This window comes from Myxine glutinosa, chromosome 2 (assembly GCF_964187855.1).
Source record: "Myxine glutinosa chromosome 2, kmMyxGlut1.1, whole genome shotgun sequence".
In the NCBI taxonomy this organism is placed as follows: domain Eukaryota; kingdom Metazoa; phylum Chordata; class Myxini; order Myxiniformes; family Myxinidae; genus Myxine; species Myxine glutinosa.
The window spans coordinates 90,759,038-90,776,761 of record NC_136262.1 but is presented as its reverse complement, the minus strand read 5'-3'; the positions used below and the strand labels follow the sequence as shown (position 1 = coordinate 90,776,761).

General features: G+C 45.4%; 1 protein-coding gene across 1 annotated transcript in view; it reads left to right on the top strand.

Moving 5' to 3' along the window:
* Positions 1–490: 490 nt before the first annotated feature.
* KHK (ketohexokinase) overlaps positions 491–17,724 on the top strand; it is a 31,748-nt gene continuing 14,514 nt past the window's right edge. Inside the window, exons 1-5 of the mRNA XM_068107777.2 lie at positions 491–660; positions 825–941; positions 2,524–2,649; positions 7,941–8,013; positions 12,736–12,885. Coding sequence (XP_067963878.1) covers positions 569–660; positions 825–941; positions 2,524–2,649; positions 7,941–8,013; positions 12,736–12,885 — 558 coding nt within the window. The 5' untranslated portion in view covers positions 491–568. The remainder of the gene's footprint in view (positions 661–824; positions 942–2,523; positions 2,650–7,940; positions 8,014–12,735; positions 12,886–17,724) is intronic.

Sequence of the window (17,724 nt, the reverse complement as noted above, 5' to 3'; positions counted from 1 at the left end):
ATGTTGTGCTCCGGTATACGTATATCGGTTCTAGCCCCATGCAGAGTTCAGCTACCAAGCAGCTATCTAGTGCTTGCCAAGCCAGCCGTTCCTTATCAACGATTTCAATTGAAGTGCTAAAGCCACTTAGCGAGCACTCTACAAGAAACTTGGTGAATGAACACACCCTCGGGTTACTCCACTACTTGTTTATTTCCAGCCACACATCCTCCTGCGCACAGCTACTCTTTACCTCCTATCAGCATCACTTCGCCACTCCTCATGCCCTCACCTTGGCTAACAACCAAGTGGAACCTTATCAAATGCCTCCTGAAAGTTTAGATGTACTACGTACAGGTATACAGTGGTAGCTTTCGTGTAAGCGTAACTGAGGCACGGCTTTCAAGGCACTTGTTTCAATGGAGTCGTGTCGTTATTTTGGGGGTCACAAGATGGCCGCCGTTAGACCACTGTCAACCAATCAACGTACAGCTTCCCATCGGTTAGGAAAGAGATCGGCGATTTCACCCCTCTGTGTCACGTGGTTCGTTGTGGTATTTCACAATCCGCTTTTTCCATCACCTATGCCATGGCGGGCAGGAGGATTCTGTGTATCGGTTTAACCTGCCTCGACGTCATCAGTGTGGTCGAAGCCTTTCCGGAGGAGGATTCGGACACGAGGTGCTTATCCTTGGATTCTTACATCCATCACGTAATACTCTTTGCATCCCAACCTCGTAACTCTGTTAAAATAAACTTTTCCCCGGTAGTTGTGGGTGTGGTGGGCGAGTCCTCACAGGGTACGCGATTTCGGTAGCGGTTAAAGTCTCGTTGTCGGTGAACAGGTGTATCTCCCAACGATGGCAGCGAGGTGGCAACGCTTCCAACAGCAGCACGGTGCTGGTGCAGCTTGAAGAGCCCTGTACCCTGCTCAGCACCTTTGCACCGGGACACCTGGCACGGTGAAGAGAGTTCTGATGCTTTTAACGGTCGGGGATGGTGAAAAACTCAAGATGTAGATATAGGCCTACAGTACTTAGGTAGTGCAGAGTAGTACCAGTAGGGTACTGCCGTGCAAGTGTAGTGTAAAGCCATACAGTGAGTGTAGTGTGTGTCGTTATATGGTGCTGTAGGAATTTGGAGTGGTGCAGCGTAATACCGAATTTGGGGTGGTGCAGGGTAATACCGAATTTGGAGTGGTGCAGGGTAATACCGAATTTGGAGTGGTGCAGGGTAATACCGAATTTGGAGTGGTGCAGGGTAATACCGAATTTGGAGTGGTGCAGGGTAATACCGAATTTGGAGTGGTGCAGGGTAATACCGAATTTGGAGTGGTGCAGGGTAATACCGAATTTGGAGTGGTGCAGGGTAATACCGAATTTGGAGTGGTGCAGGGTAATACCGAATTTGGGGTGGTGCAGGGTAATACCGAATTTGGAGTGGTGCAGGGTAATACCGAATTTGGAGTGGTGCAGGGTAATACCGAATTTGGAGTGGTGCAGGGTAATACCGAATTTGGAGTGGTGCAGGGTAATACCGAATTTGGAGTGGTGCAGGGTAATACCGAATTTGGAGTGGTGCAGGGTAATACCGAATTTGGAGTGGTGCAGGGTAATACCGAATTTGGGGTGGTGCAGGGTAATACCGAATTTGGAGTGGTGCAGGGTAATACCGAATTTGGAGTGGTGCAGGGTAATACCGAATTTGGAGTGGTGCAGGGTAATACCGAATTTGGAGTGGTGCAGGGTAATACCGAATTTGGAGTGGTGCAGGGTAATACCGAATTTGGAGTGGTGCAGGGTAATACCGAATTTGGGGTGGTGCAGGGTAATACCGAATTTGGAGTGGTGCAGGGTAATACCGAATTTGGAGTGGTGCAGGGTAATACCGAATTTGGAGTGGTGCAGGGTAATACCGAATTTGGAGTGGTGCAGGGTAATACCGAATTTGGAGTGGTGCAGTGCAATACCGAATTTGGAGTGGTGTAGGGTAATACCGAATTTGGAGTGGTGCAGGGTAATACCGAATTTGGAGTGGTGCAGTGTAATGCCGAATTTGGGGTGGAGCAGTGTAATACCGAATTTGGAGTGGTGCAGGGTAATACCGAATTTGGAGTGGTGCAGTGCAATACCGAATTTGGAGTTGTGCAGCATAATACCGAATTTGGAGTGGTGCAGCGTAATACCGAATTTGGAGTGGTGCAGGGTAATACCGAATTTGGAGTGGTGCAGGGTAATACCGAATTTGGAGTGGTGCAGCGTAATACCGAATTTGGAGTGGTGCAGCGTAATACCGAATTTGGAGTGGTGCAGGGTAATACCGAATTTGGAGTGGTGCAGTGTAATACCGAATTTGGAGTGGTGCAGCGTAATACCGAATTTGGAGTGGTGCAGCGTAATACCGAATTTGGAGTGGTGCAGGGTAATACCGAATTTGGAGTGGTGCAGTGTAATACCGAATTTGGAGTGGTGCAGTGTGCCAGTTTGTAACTTGTGCAAAACTGCATGGTGTGGAGTAACACTGGTATGGTATTCTCTGATACAGGTACTTGCAAGCTGATGCCGAGCGATGTGGAGTGCAGCTGCTTCCCGTGTGGGTTCAGGGCGATTGTCCCAGCTCCGTGGTACTCTCCTCTCTCCACACTGGGTCGCGAACCATAGTACATTCAGGGTATGTTATCTAGACTAGACTATGTCCCGATGCTCTTTACCCTCGTCATATATGAGTATACTGTACTGTATATCAACCGAATTTTGCTGCAGTGTCCCTGGTTCAGATATAATCGGCTTGTTCAGATTGTCACCTAACCACCTCATCCAGCTAGTTTTGTCATAACTTGTCCACAACCATTTGATATATTGTTCTGCACATCGTTTTTGGCTGTATTTCACAATCGTGAAGAATCACTTTTAAAAATTCTCTGATCCGGTTCTGGATTCTGATATTTACCAAAATCTAATCGATTCGTTCTTGTCATCCACCCAACCTGACCACCAAACTTTGTCCAAGTCCATCCACAACTTTTTCAGATATCGTGCTCACAGACAAACACACAGTGGTGAAAAAAATAACATTGATTTACTTTAAAATGTATTTAAAAGTAACAATTCCAATCAAAGAGGACATGTTAGCCAAATTGGCGCAGGTGGTAAGAGTTTCTTTGTGTGAAACAGCCGAAGTTGAAGGCTAAGCTGTAGCGGCGCGTTCGCAGGTCACTGCTGCAGGATCCGTTGGCTGTTGCTGTGCTGCGGGACAGTTTGTGCAGAACAATAATATTTATATGGAAGACTGAAGAACCACCTTTAGAGGCCATTTCCCTCCGCAGAGCAGGGGTTGGCCTTTTTCAGGCACCGTGGTCCCCTTTTTTTGAAGCAATGTTTTATGGCCGGATGCCCTTCCTGCCGCCAACCCTGTTAGTCACCTCTTGCGACACACAGAGAATTACCAGTGAACTGGTGCTCAATTTGCCAACCTCAGAAGGATGACAGGCTGAGTCAACCCCCCTGGCGTCAATTTAGCGATTGACCGAGATTCGAACCCAGGATCCTAGGATCCCAAGCCAGCACCCTAACCCCTTTCTCGCGAGAATGCAAAGTGCCCTCGGTGCATATGACAAATGAAGCCCAAATGAGCCACCGACCAATAAAATAGACCTGAAGGCACTTCATAAACTGAGGAGATATTCCCATATTCTGGTCGAGTTATCATGATGTACGAACTCAATACGGGTGCAGTGAACCAATATAGCAATTTTTGACAAACAGGATGACTAATTGGTCCGTCCGCGAAGTGACAGGTAGGCTCGACTAGCATTGATTCTAGTAAAATAGGTAATTACTTGAGCACTAACTCTGAGCTTCGGTCACATGGGCCTAGCTTGGGCGTAGCTTCAAATCAACAGGTAACTCTCGCCGGGTAAGTGTCGGTACGGCGTCGTGTTTGAGCAATTTCCGAGGCTTGTTTCTCAGGTATCTCCCACTACGCCTGTTGATCAAATACGAATGCTGATGGCTCGATGTGGTCTTCACAAACCATACGATATTTTGAATGAACATACATTTTGATGTTGAATTTGGTCATTCCAAGCCCTAGGTTTTTCAACCACAATGCACATGATTGTTAACGATCTTTTTGTGGGTCATGGATGCAAAAAAAATTACTTCCGAGTTCTGTGGGCAAATTCCTCAACAGTTTGAATTGTTAAAATCTTGGCACATTTGCATCTTGAATGTTAGAATGACTTGTGATGAAACACAGACGAACACATCCGTCAATTAGTTGTGTAACTTTCACATCACGGTAATCAAACGGAAGTAGCTCATTTGCATAACGGAAGTGAAAATTGTCCGATTTTAAAACACGATTATCTGGTTTATTATTCTCCCAAAAAAATATTTTTGTGCTAATGGGTCAGGGATATCATCCTCTAAAACATATCTCTAAAACCACTTCCCCTCTCCCCCACCCCCCTCAATTTCCAGTCTTTGCTTCTCTTTAGAAGGAAAAATCTGTTGGTTCACGAGTTATCAAACAGAGTGACCACTATATTCGTCATGGGTGTGTGTCTGTGTGTCTGTGTGTCTGTCTGTCCGCAGCATAACTACCCGATGATATCACCCGATCTTGATGAAACTTGGGTGGGAGGTTAATATCATGATCTAGTTGTGTCCTGCCTAGAGTGGGCGTATTGCTCCCATTGTGGGCGGAGCCACGCCCAAAAAAGATGTCTTTTTAGGGGTAATCGAGTTCAAGCTACATCTTCTCCGAGGGAGTTGGTGGAATCTGACAGGGGTTTCGGTATTTGGTTAGGCCAATGTCATGTGTCTAGCCCCACGGAGCTCGATTTTTCATTTTCGCCCCAAGGTCAAGGTCACAAGGTCACAAAATTTAGAAAAGTCGATTTTTGATGGTTTTATTACATTGTTCGCTTCCTGGTAGGGTGAAATGTCGTACATTATCTTATATTATCACATACATCATGAAATACAAGTTTTCCAACAAATTTCAGAATTTTCGACCTTTGACATTTGAAGGTCACAAAGGTCAAAGTTTGAAGTTGTCGGAATCGAACCGAATTTTCGGTATCGTGTAGCTAACTAACCTCATAACTGATTATACATTATTTTCTATCTCATTTCAAGGTCAGTAACCTTCGTTTTGACATTTCCGGGCCTGGCCTGTCCAGGCCTGTTTCGGTTATAGTCCGTCCTTTGTCATTGAATACCGCTCGCTCGTGAACCATCGTCGTCTCCTGATTTGTTGATTTTTTTTTCCCCCCCATTCACCTTGTCCACATTCTTTATTCACCCCAACCCTTCATACTTACCCGCATCCATTGTTTGTCCATCTCCGTTTATTTTGTCTCAGCCCTGCTGCTGGTGTGTCCCCCCTGTTTCTGCTGTTCCTTTTGTGTTGTTGTGTCCTTATCCGTTCATTGGCCTAGTTCCTCCACGAGCCTTGACTCTGCATTTAAAAATATGTTTGTGTTTATGCACATGTTTGTGTCAGCGTGTGTGCATGTGGGTATGAATGTACATGTTGGTGAATCCATAATGGTCTCCAGTTTCACCAATTCTGTGTGTTTGATCTGGAAAAGGGAGCCAGAGATTTGGACGCTACACCTCTGGAAGCTTGGCAACAAGATGTTCATGATTTGCAAGGCCTTTGGGCATTGATCACACGCGTTGTTGGAGATGCCAGTTTTAGAGGAGAGGTAATACCAGTATCAACGACAAGAAGGTAGATAATGCGCTATTTTGGTTATTACCATTGTGTGAAACCATGTGATCATGATTTCAGAGGCAATCAGTGACATTCATCTGAGGACACCCGAGAGTGCGATACTGGCTTCTCCCTTGGACGTCCTCCACAGCGGTAAACATGCTCTTATCAACTTTTGGTTGATAAGTTCTATTGGTTATGCAATTGATTAGACAGAGCTGATACGCAAATACTTGTCAAAGGTCACAAGACATGCGTCATCACATCATTGTGCATGCGTGTTGGAATTATACATTGTATGATTACCTTGATGATCAGATCCCCAGCTTTATGAAAGTTATCATGATGGTAAATCCTTCAGAAGTATATGCGGCCCACACAATGTGATAGATTGGCCGGCCACCCCGGTAAAGAATGGCCGTCCGTTGGACGCATGATCATTAATCTGCACCCATCTGAACTTGTGTCATTTCTCCATTTGGCCTGGCCTATTTTTAAGTGCCATCGCTTAGCTTAGCCCAACGTGTTTTTCTTTCCCATCATGAAAGATCAAAACATCCCATGTTTCATTTCTGGAAATGCCATAGTGTTGATGCAAGATGGTTGAATACTTGTAACTTGAGCCAGAATAAGGTAAGCTTTGTCCTAAATTCTCTTTTATTTGCCGACCGGTTTGTCAACTTGACTCTTCTTATTGAATCAATTATTTAATTATTTTTGGATCAGACTGTAGGAAAAGCTTTGTTTTGAAAAGAAATGAGTGTGATGTGTGTGTGTGATGTCAAGGCAGCAAGTTTGAAGAGCAGTAGTAAAAATTGCGCTTCAATCGTTTTATTCATAGTAAAAGTTTATTTATTTATTTACTGTTTTTAAAAAAGGGTTCCATCTTCTTTCACAGCCAAACACCACCTTCTCTGCTCTGAGAGGCTGTTTTTGAAAGCTGGGGTTACCTGTTTTGGAATTGTCTTGTTTAAAAGTTTTAATTGTTGGTGTTCATTTGTTTATGTAAAGTGTTTGCATGTCTTGTGTGCCTGTTAGTGTGTGTTTTTGTGTGGGGTTTGTGGGTCCTTGTCCAAGCCGTTTGCTCTTGTGGGCCTCGTTTTGGTCTGTTTCTCTTGTTTCCCCTACTTTCTATTCTTCTGCCTGTTGATTCCCCAGCCTGTTAACCTGTACCCCCCACTGTCTGTCAGTACCTTGTCTCTGTCCCGTCGTTCTTCCATGAGCCTTGATTTCATCACAAAAAAAACTTTAACAGTATTTACAGTCAAATTAGTTTACAGTAAAGGTTTTCATTAATGTAAAAGACAAATTAATTTTTTTTGAGATTAAAATAAAAAAACATTTTTTCTTTTCCTTGCATGAATTTACCATGACATTGCCAATTCTAACTCGGCCTGGCTCTGTTTTAAACTGCCCTTTCTCTTCAGATGGATCCTTTTACAAGTGATGGCTTGACTCCTGTTCTATGTTGACCTAGTTGGGCCCAGGCCATATGAAAAAGGTATTTGTAAGCTACAGTAGGCCTCAACGTGTCATGTTTTTAATACAGGGTCAAGGCTCATGGAAGAGTGTGGTGACAGAGGGTGAAGAGGCAATGAACTGACAGCAGGCCAACAGTTGGCCACAACAAGCGAGGGGATGAATGAACAGCAGAAGAGGAGAGTGAGGAGGGAAGAAAAAACAGTAACTTTCCAGAAGAGAGTTAGGTTTGGTCAGTGATTAAAAAGGATTGTGCGTAGCGATGGAGGGTAACACGAGCACTGCCTGCTTGAAACCGAGAAAAGTGATATCGAAGAGCAGTACAAACAAATGGAAGAGGAGCAAAATAGTGAAGGTGGGTGGAAAGCCTGGATTTGGGGAATATAACCAGGAGGGGGTAACTGGAAGAACGTATGCATCCTGGAGGATCTGAGGGCTGAGGGAGGCTAAGCCGGTGGATGAGGGGTTTAAAAAATAACCCAGAGGCTGCCAACCTGTCTACGATGTGAGAACAACAGGCCTTGTGCTTCTGGCTCGTTGTGGGAGATGACGACAATGTTGAGAGCTTTCTATTCCACAAAATCACAGAGACAGAGGTGATGTTGGTACAGTGGTACACCATCCCATAGGACAGAGCAGTACTCCGTTGATTTTGCATATGAGTTTCCTCCTCGTCCCCGACCCCTCAAAGGATGTTGATATTTCGATCCCAAGTTCTTCCATATCATGTTATCTGTTTTTGTTGCTATGCCTCTCCACAGGAAGCTCTCAGAAGTCTCTGCCAAAGACTTTGAATCCATCGATCTATTGGAGTACAAGTGGGTCCATTTGGAGGTGTGGGAGCGACATCTTTGTGTCGGCTTGTCCTTTTTACATGACCAAACTATGCAGCCGTTCATATGTCTTTTTCTCATTTGATGAATAACCATTTTGTCCATCAAAAAATTAAAATTGTTTCACCGATATGGATTTAATGCTGTCACTGATTATCATATGGCTGCTTTTTTAATATGATCACTCCTGCTTTTTTTTTTTTTTTTTTTTTGTATACTGAATCGAGGCTCGTGAAAGAGCTAACATTTATTTCACAAACAAATCAACCAGACAAACAAAATATACAAAAAGAGGGAGCGGGGAAGACAAGATGGGGAGAGAAGGGGAAGCACACAACCACAACATTTGAGAGCAGGGAGAAGTGTGGGAGGGAGAGGGCTTGGGGGCAGGAGGCATGGGAAGGGGAGGGGGGGGGGGGGGGAGAGGTATAAAACACAAGGGGACCGAAATTAGCGGGGGTAGAAAAGATCAAGGTTTTGGATGGGGGAGGATAAGAGATGGTGGTGAACAGCTGTTTTAAAGACCTGGAGGGTGGAGTGGGATTGAAGAGAGTGAGGGAGTTTGTTCCAGAGGCGGGAGAAAAGAGTAATGAAGGAGTGAAGGTGAGCAGAAAGTCTTGATTTTGGCAATTTAACCATAAGAGGGTTGCAGGCAGATCTCGTGCGACCTGTAGGAATATTTGGGGGACAGAGCCCAGAGAGAGCTGGGGGGGCAAGGCCAGAGAGGAGTCGGTAGAAGACGGAAAGACCACCAACCTGCCTGCGGTGAGTGAGTGAAAGGCCCTTGGAGTTAGCTTCATCGCGGGAGATTCCAATGATTCTGAACGCTTTGGTTTCAACAGCGTGAAGACGAGCTAGGTGTGAGGCAGGAGCACCAGACCAGAGGGGAGAGCAGTATTCCATAGAGCTGCGGATGAAAGCCTTGTATGTGGTGAGGAGCTCAGGTGTGCCAAGGAAGGACTTCGCACGACGGAGGATGCCCAGTCGGCGACTGGCTTTGGAGGCCAGATTTGAAATGTGGTTTTCCCAGGAAAGGTCATGGCAAATAGTGAGACTCAAAAGCTTGAGTGACAAAACTTCTTGGAGAGGATTATTCAGAAAGTGGATGGGAGGGTTTTCCAGTCGATCTTTTCGGAGAGACATCGTAAGAGTGTGAGATTTATCAGGATTGAAAGACATGTTCCATTTGTTTGCCCAGTCTGTGATTTTGTCCAGGTCTGCAGAGAGTGAGGAGGCTGCAGACTGCCGATCTGAGGGATGAGGAATGGAGCGACAGAGAGTAGAGTCGTCAGCAAAGAGATAGAGAGGATTTTCAAGAGAGTCAGAGAGATCATTGATGAAGACCAGAAAAGCACAGGGCCCAGAACACTACCTTGGGAAACTCCAGCCTGAACAGGAAGAAGAGATGAGAGAAACCCATTCAGGGCCACACGTTGACTACGACCAGAGAGGAAGTCCGCCAGCCATGCGTGGAGATTTCCATGGATACCAAAGGAGGAGAGTTTATTGAGCAGAGCAGGGTGCCAGACCGTATCGAAGGCACGTGAAATGTCAAGGGAGACAGCTCTAATTTCCTGTTTGGCGTTGAGAACCTCCATCCATTGTTGAGAAAGCAGAAGCAGCATGTCCAGAGTAGAGTGACCAGGTCTGAAACCAAATTGATGATCAGAGATCAATCCATTGGAGAAGAGGAAAGATTTCATATCTGAAGCAATGATGGATTCCATGACTTTGCTGATAATTGGGAGAAGGCTGATTGGTCTGTAGTTGCTGGGATCTGTTTTTGCACCTTTTTTGTGCAAAGCGGTGATGTTGGCTGATTTCCAAGCAGATGGCAGATTACCTTGAGCAAAAGAGAGGGTGAAGAGAACAGAAAGAGGGAGTGAAAGAGCGGAAGAACATGATTTTAGGACCCGTGGGCTGATGCCGTCAGGACCAGTTGCAGAATCAGAGTCGAGGGTTGACAGAAACTTTTCCACCTTGTCAGGAGGAAAGGACACAGAGTCCAGGAGCAGCTGGGTACGACTGGGTACGGTGGGTACAGAGAGAGATGGGTTTGGGCCACAAGATTTAGAGGCAAACACAGAGTTGAGGCATTCAGCTTTTTCACGTGCGGAGTCAGCCGTTTGAGGTGAGGGAGGGGATGGAGGGGGAACAAACACCAGAAACAGATTTGACCAGATGCCACCAGGATTTGGAAGAGGGAGACAGATAAGAGAGTTCGGTCTTGAGAACGGTGAGATATTGTTTCCTGGCTCTCCTGAGGGTGGACACACACTTGTTTCGGGCTTTGTGAAAGGAAATGAGATTTCCTTCCGTTGGATTTGCTTTCCCGGAGACGAAAGCAAGTTGTTTCTGAGCAATAGCCTCACCACAAGATTCCGTGTACCATGGACGGGAGGAAGGGTATGACAACTGAAGACGAGATGGGATAAATCTGTGCATGAGAGAGAGCAATTTACTTTGAAAGAAATCCCAGGATGAGTTGATGTCAGAGGCGGTAGAGATGGGAGACCAGTCCAGATGATTGATGGCTGCTTGAAGACCGTGCCAGTTGGCCTGAGTGAAATGCCAGACTCGTCGACGCTGAGGAGGCTCTCTGAGAATGGTCAGAGAGATGTTCACTTTGACAAGCACATGATCAGATGAGCCGATTGGAGCAGAAGAAGAGCAGCAGACATTTTCAGGGAAGTTAGTCATAACCAAATCCAGAAGAGAAGATGCTCCGTTGACTGAGATCCGGGTCGGGAAATTGACAGATTGTGTCAGTCCCAGTGAGTCGCAGAAGTCCTTTGCTGAAGAGCCATGGCTGGTGAGAGAGGTACCCACACCCAGCCAACTGGCATGGTGACAATTGAAATCACCACATATGAGGAAGAGAGAGTTGGGATAGGTAGATAGAAGTTGGTCCATATTATCAGACCGAGATGTAGATGGAGTCATCGCTGTTTGGTGGACGGTACAACACACATATGAACAAAAGGTGGGAGCGAAGGGGAAGCCGTAGCCAAAGGTATTCCTGGGGGTGAGGTGGAGAGAGGGCAGTGGAGGGCGAGTGAGGAAGAGAGTTTTTTATAAAGATAGCAACCCCACCTCCAGGACGAGGCTCAGGTCTATCATACCGGAGGAGGGAGTAACCTGGGAGAGATACCAAGGCATCAGAGACATCATAAAGGAGGAAAGTTTCTGTTAAGCAGATCACATCTGGTTTGTCAGAAGCAACCTGTATGGAGAGATGTCAAGTTTGAGCGAAGGCCCCGGATGTTTGAGGTCCATACCGTTAATGAAGAGTAAGGGGGAGCATCAGGTCCAGAACAGGGGGGGGGGGGGGAGGGGTAGGGTAAGATGTGGAAGAGGTAGGGAGAGCTGTTGAAGGTGTGTCAGAGATTTCAGAATAGCTTGGAGAAAGGGAAGAATGGGGCGGACAAAAGGTTTGATGGAGATTGGGTGAGGCACAGTGAGGTGTTATTTGAGGAGGGGGAAGAGCGAGGCAGAAGGTTGGGGGAGATGAAGGTGAAAGTTGGAAGGGGGAAGAAGCAGGGAGGATGCTTTGAGGAGTGGTGAGAGGGGAGTCTAGGAGGGGAGGAGCGAGGGAGAGTCTCGGAGGGGAGGGGTGTGGGGGGAGTTCAGGAGGGAGGGGAGGGAAGGGGCAAGGGGAGAGATTTGAAAGGGATGGGTTATGGGGAGGATTTGGAGGGGAGGGGTGAGATTGGATTTTGAAAAGTGTACGATTCATGGGAAACGAACATTTTTTGCAAAATGAGTTTGAGACCTTCGAGTCAAAAATACTTTCTGTGTACTCATCCATTTTAACAGCAAATCTCTATTTTATGTCCACGTGTATTTTATTTGTCCTCCACATCAGCCTTGGCGGTGTAGTTGTTAGAGCGTATACTCTGAGTCTGGGAGGTCGAAGGTTCGAACTCCAAGCAAGTCCTACCAAAGACTTTAAAAATGACACGTGCTGCTTCCTTGCTTGACGCTCAGCATTTAGAAAGGACAGAGCATGGACAAATAACCATAGGTTGGCAACCATAGTGCAGGCTTTTATGAGCAAAATAGCGTATAAGAGAACTTGTATTATTATTGTTATATCTAAGGAAATTTTGCACAAAATCTTATGGAAAGCTTTTGTGAATTATTCCTCTCCAATCTGAGAAGTATAACACCTCCACTAAGCTGAGGATGTTTAACAACAAGGTGAAGGCATTCCTCCTATTTGGATATGAATCTTGGAAAATCACCAAAGAAATCGAAATCACCTGGATTCTTCCTACGACATCAGCCATAGGAAAATCTTCAGAATCTTGTGGCATGACATTAAAAAAAAAAAAAAACCACCTTTAGAGGCCATTTTCCCCCGCAAAGCGGGGGTTGGCCTTTTTCGGGAACCGTGGTTGTTGTTGTTTTTCGGTCCCCTTTTTGAAGCAATGTTTTACGGCCGGATGCTAGTACGAAGAGAGTTTGTGGCATGACATAGCTCGTACGAAAAAGGTTGGAAGGTTAACGGGGAGGAAAAACATCAGATAAGAGATCAAAATTATGAGGTAAAGATGGACTGGTCACGTGTTACGAATTATATTGCTGATGTCTCCACCAATGTCTTTCTTTCTCTGTACATCCCTGTCATATTTTGTCTCTTTTGAATCACAGTATTCAACTCACCCTGTTCTTGTATTAAACAAGTAGTGCTTCTTACTCTGTCTCTTCTTTCCTTCTCCAGGCCCGTGCTGGTGAAGAACAAGCCTGTATGCTGAGGAAAGTGGATTCATGGAACAAGGAGAGACCACCAGACAAGGCAGTGTCTACATCAGTAGAACTCGAAAAGCCATACAAACTGGACACATACCAGCTGCTGGGATTGGCAGATGTGGTAAGAAGATGGGAAAAGGGCAATTAAAGATGGAGCATCTGATTAAAGGCAAGGCAAGTGAATGGAATGATTGATAGGGACTTTGGATCAACATATTCTGGATATGACATTATAGGCTATGAGCCAGACCCTCAAATTTTCGACATTATGCTCAATCAGAGGGAGGATGGCTAACAGTTATTTTTGGCAAGGCCAGGGACCCTAGTGCTGAAAAAAATGTGATAGCAGTGTGAAACTCTTAGCCGTATCTGTGTTATCATGACATTTGTCAGACCACCCCAATAACGCTTTCGGTAATTTTTCCGCCTAAGATTTAGGGGGTAGGGTTCGTTTTGGGGCTTTCAAATAATATCTCCTATATGTATCAGTTAGTGTTGTATACCAGGTGAAAGGTAATTGAATTATCTTTCACATGATGTATAGAAAGTGCCTGTGTGATATATAGTAACCTCTTTATGATCATTAAAACATAATTATTTCCGCCAACCCTCAAAAATTTATCACAAAATCCCCAATGAAAACAAAATTAGGCAAAAATTCAGTTTGGCGGATATTAAATGAATTTTTGAATTTGAGAAACACACAGTATGATTAAAGTCAAATTTGGGCCTTAAATCTCATACACCTTGATAAAGATGAGAAAATCCAATATACAGTAGTTGCTGTAACCATGACCTAAAATCCATAAATGTATATCTTTCCGCTCTTATGATATATTGATTTACATTTTACGATTTTTGACCGACAGCATGTATATAGTTTGTATACCATTATTGGTCTAAAAATAGTATATATAATATTGGGATGTCAGCCATATATAGGCCAAAAAGTACTGAAATTGGTGTCAGAAATGTCTAATTCTAAAAATATGAAGGCATTATGACCAAACTGTATGTGGTGTTCTTGAATATACCACAGACGTATGATGCATGTGATGATTAACCTACTCCATGTATATGTATGTATCCTGATGTACCCTAACTTGGCGAGATAATTTACATCATATTCATGCAAACGTTTTTAGTCTTGTAGTGTTGTATGGTTCTCTTATATTACCAGCTATACATAAAGTAAACCAAAGGAAAACAATGTACTTTCTATTTAAGCAACATATATTTATAGACATCATACCATAAAGTACACGAGTTATCAATTCAGCGTACACCATATTTGTTACACATATGTACATGATCTTTCTCCATACAGTTCTACAATTCAGAAGTTATCCTCGTCATCGTCGTCGTCTTCTTCATCGTCTTCTGCCGAACTGTCATCACTCTCACCATACACTCTCTGGTTGTCACATGTGGTGAGTTTGCACATGTCTGTGCACTTCAAACCACTGGCCATGCAGACACACATGGGTAGTGTGCATCTTTTCGAACAGGTGCATGCCAGTAAATCCAGAACCGCCTGTGGTGCAGGCTGTCCTTGCATCCAGTCGACTGCCAGCTGCACGCGACCATCCTGGGTATCCCAGTGCCATCCTTTCCCGATTGGACTCGGTACTGCTGGATCCATCTTGAGACTCCTCTTCCAAATAGCGGCTTGATAGTTGGCTCGCTGTGCATGTTTGGTTAAGCAGTCTTTGCACGGAGGTAGCTGGTGACTGTCGATCTCTCCCCTCTTGGCACAGAACAGGTGATATCTCAAGTCATTCACCTTCACTGTCCCCGACTTCGGTGCGTACATGAGACAAGTGAAGTTCTCCAATTTATCCATCAGTTCCTCACTGACGTCCCAGTCCTCTCCCAGCTGTGTACATGCATCCTGCACATCTTTGTTGGTTCTGATGAGTTTTAGTGCAGTCAGTTTTCCTCGTCCAGCGAACGTGCTGACTGTGTCGCATCCGGTATAGGCATGCATTCCAATTAGGGCCTGACATACATTTGTGCCGACTGACTTTCCTATTTTCCCTATGTCTAGGATTTTAGCCCTTGCTTTGGTGCCACATTTCTGAAACAACTTGGCATGAATCTTGGTATGAAATGCCAAGCCAATGACAAGTACGTCGGTGTCATCTGAGCTAATAAGCACAGACTGGTATCCATGTGCGGCAGCATGGGCAGCATGCAAGAACAGACGACCATCTGCTTCCTCGTGTGTGCTTTCCAGGGCCACTACTTCTTGGCTAGCATCAGATGTGATCTGATAACACTTGTCATCGCATGTTACAAAGAGAACCTTTCCCTGTAGGCGTCTGATGTACTCTGGTTTCTTCCACTCTTCGACCAGGAACATGATAAGACTTGACTTGTTCCCAACATAGCTGAGAAACTTGCGCCATTGCCTTACAATTTGAGATGCCGTGATTATTTTTCAGCTCAAGTCCAAGTTCTTCCCCCCTGGTTAACCGTTCGCTGTTTATGATGGAAGTCTCCTTGTAGGTGTCAAAGACGACATCGATCCTCTGGCTACTGCATCCATCCTTCAGGGCCATGGATAGGACAATCATGGCCACTTCGGCAAATGTAGTTTGATCACCTGCCACCTTCTGTATAAGGAGCATCCCGTCAATAATTGTTGCCGAATTGTCGGGTATCCTTTCAGCCGGGGTCACAGTCCTTTGCAAGGCCGTGGCTAGGGCAGCTTTGTTGGTTTTCCGTAGAAGGCCTTCGGGTGTCGCCAGGGCCCATGGCAAGGGACCTAGAGGATGAGATAGCACCTCTGCCATGTGAAGATCTCGGCCCTGTGCCATCACGATAATTCTACCAAATAGAGCTCTGTCTGCTTGAAGAATTACTGCCCTGCCATTGCTTCTGCATTCCTTCTTCTTAGTGAGGTTGCTGAAAGTCTTCAGCTTGTTCAGTTGCAAAGGGTCGTGGAATTTCTTGATTGGTGGGTTGCTCTGAAGTCGCTCAATCTTAAAGTTTGTGTAGCACTTGTGTCCGACTTCCCATGCTTTCTCCAGATCCTTGGCAATATTTGGAGGGGCTGCGCGTGCGGTGGAAATACTGATGAGAGAGCTGGCCATAGTGAATGGGTTCACCCAACTCTGGATCAGAGTTATCAGTGATGATACAGCGTCCTCATCTTTCTTGATCCGTGTTTGCTGCAGATCCGCGTGTTGTACGTGTGTGTTGCTCACATTCACCATTTCCCTCATCTGGCGGAGAAACGCACTCCTGTGTTCGGATGTGACATAGTAGCGCTTCACTGCTCCAGATTTCAAGTTGAACCTGGTAGTGCCACCTGGTGTCTGTGTGTCTTTGTTGACAGTGACCTCAGTAGTTTGGTCAACTGGAATGCGTCCAAACGGATTGCTTTTTGACATTTGAACTGAGAAGTACCCATCCGAGAACGCTTGGAAGATGCCAGGGTGCTGCGTTGGAAGGTTTGTCATTTGTGCGTAGTATGCTGATAAATACCGTGCATAGTTGATTTTGTCGTATGCGAAGCACCAAGGAATCATGGCTTGGATAGCAGATAGATGTAATGGCCAATTACCTTCTCGGGAAGCGCGCAGTAGAGCAAGCAAGACCGTTTCAACGATATCCACGTACGACATCCAGAATGACGACAATTCACCATTATCATGACGAAGGTGATGCAGGAATTGCTTCCAAACAGCCTGAACTTCTTCACACGATTGATCTTCCAACAGGTTGTTCCACTGGCTCTCATCTTGTCCCAATTCAGCAACTTCTGCTAACAACGTAGTGACCGTCTGTGTTGCCTCTGGTCGCATCTTTTCCAACCAAGGGAGAAATTCAATCCACGCAAGCCTCATGAATGCTTCGTAGATGCTCTTATGTACACGGACTGCTCGGTTGTACATCTTCCCCTCCATAACCCGATTGAGTGAGCCTTCTGCGACGATTCCTGTTTCGATGCAAAAGTCTCTAAGACCAGCATCTTGGAAACGAGCACCAAGAATCGACATCACATTGCAGATTGTGTGGAACGTGCCGAGGCGAAGTACGATGTTAGCATATGTGTCTGTGTGTTTCCAGACGATCTCGGCAGCCTTAGCATACAGGGCCTGATCCATGACGACGACGATGTCCTGCAAGTGTAGGATCTGTCGGACGCTTTCAGACTGCTTCAAGATTTCTGCGACTGTGGACATCTCTGTAGCTGGTGCATTTATTGTAGGCATATATCTAACAATATCCTGAGAGACGCTGATAGATGCCCTGACGGTGATGTTGAATCCTGTCCAACTTGGTGTTTTTTGTGTTACTGGGTCCACCTGACGGGCAATGACCCAAAGAAGATTCTTGATTTGAGCAACTTCCATAGCCATCTTGTTTTCCGCTGCAGCTGTTGATAATGTTTGTAGTGGATGAGGCCCAACACGTTCACCTGCAATGTAGACAGGCAGTGTTTCTTCTGTTATGCAGACTGTTCTTTGCTTGAGCTTCTCGATCTTCGGAAGTGGCTCCTTTGGAAGGTGTGGTCCATACATTTTGGCCTGCACTGCAATGCCATTGACTCGATGTGTTGTTCCTTTCCCGGTCAGCGTCTCTTCCAGTCTATCAATGTTATCCCATGCCAAGTTTGTGAATACATACGGCTGGATGCTGCTTGGTAGGACTGTTTGCTCATTTAAGTTTGCTGCAAGTTTTTGAAGACATAGTGCAGTGTCATTTTCCTCCAGTTGAGTGTAGGATATTGCATGTCCAAGATGGTTCAATGTGCGAATTAGTTCTACGTTCCCTGTGAGAGTCTTAACTGCATATGGGAGCAACATGTGTTTCGGAGGCTTTTGTTGTCCACAGCTCACTGCATAGATAATGTCCTGGCTGAAAGATTGCATCAGCATGATGACCCTGTTTGATGGAAGCTCGTTTTCCGGATCTCCAGTCAAGAGGCCAAGCATAAAGCGCTGGAGATAGA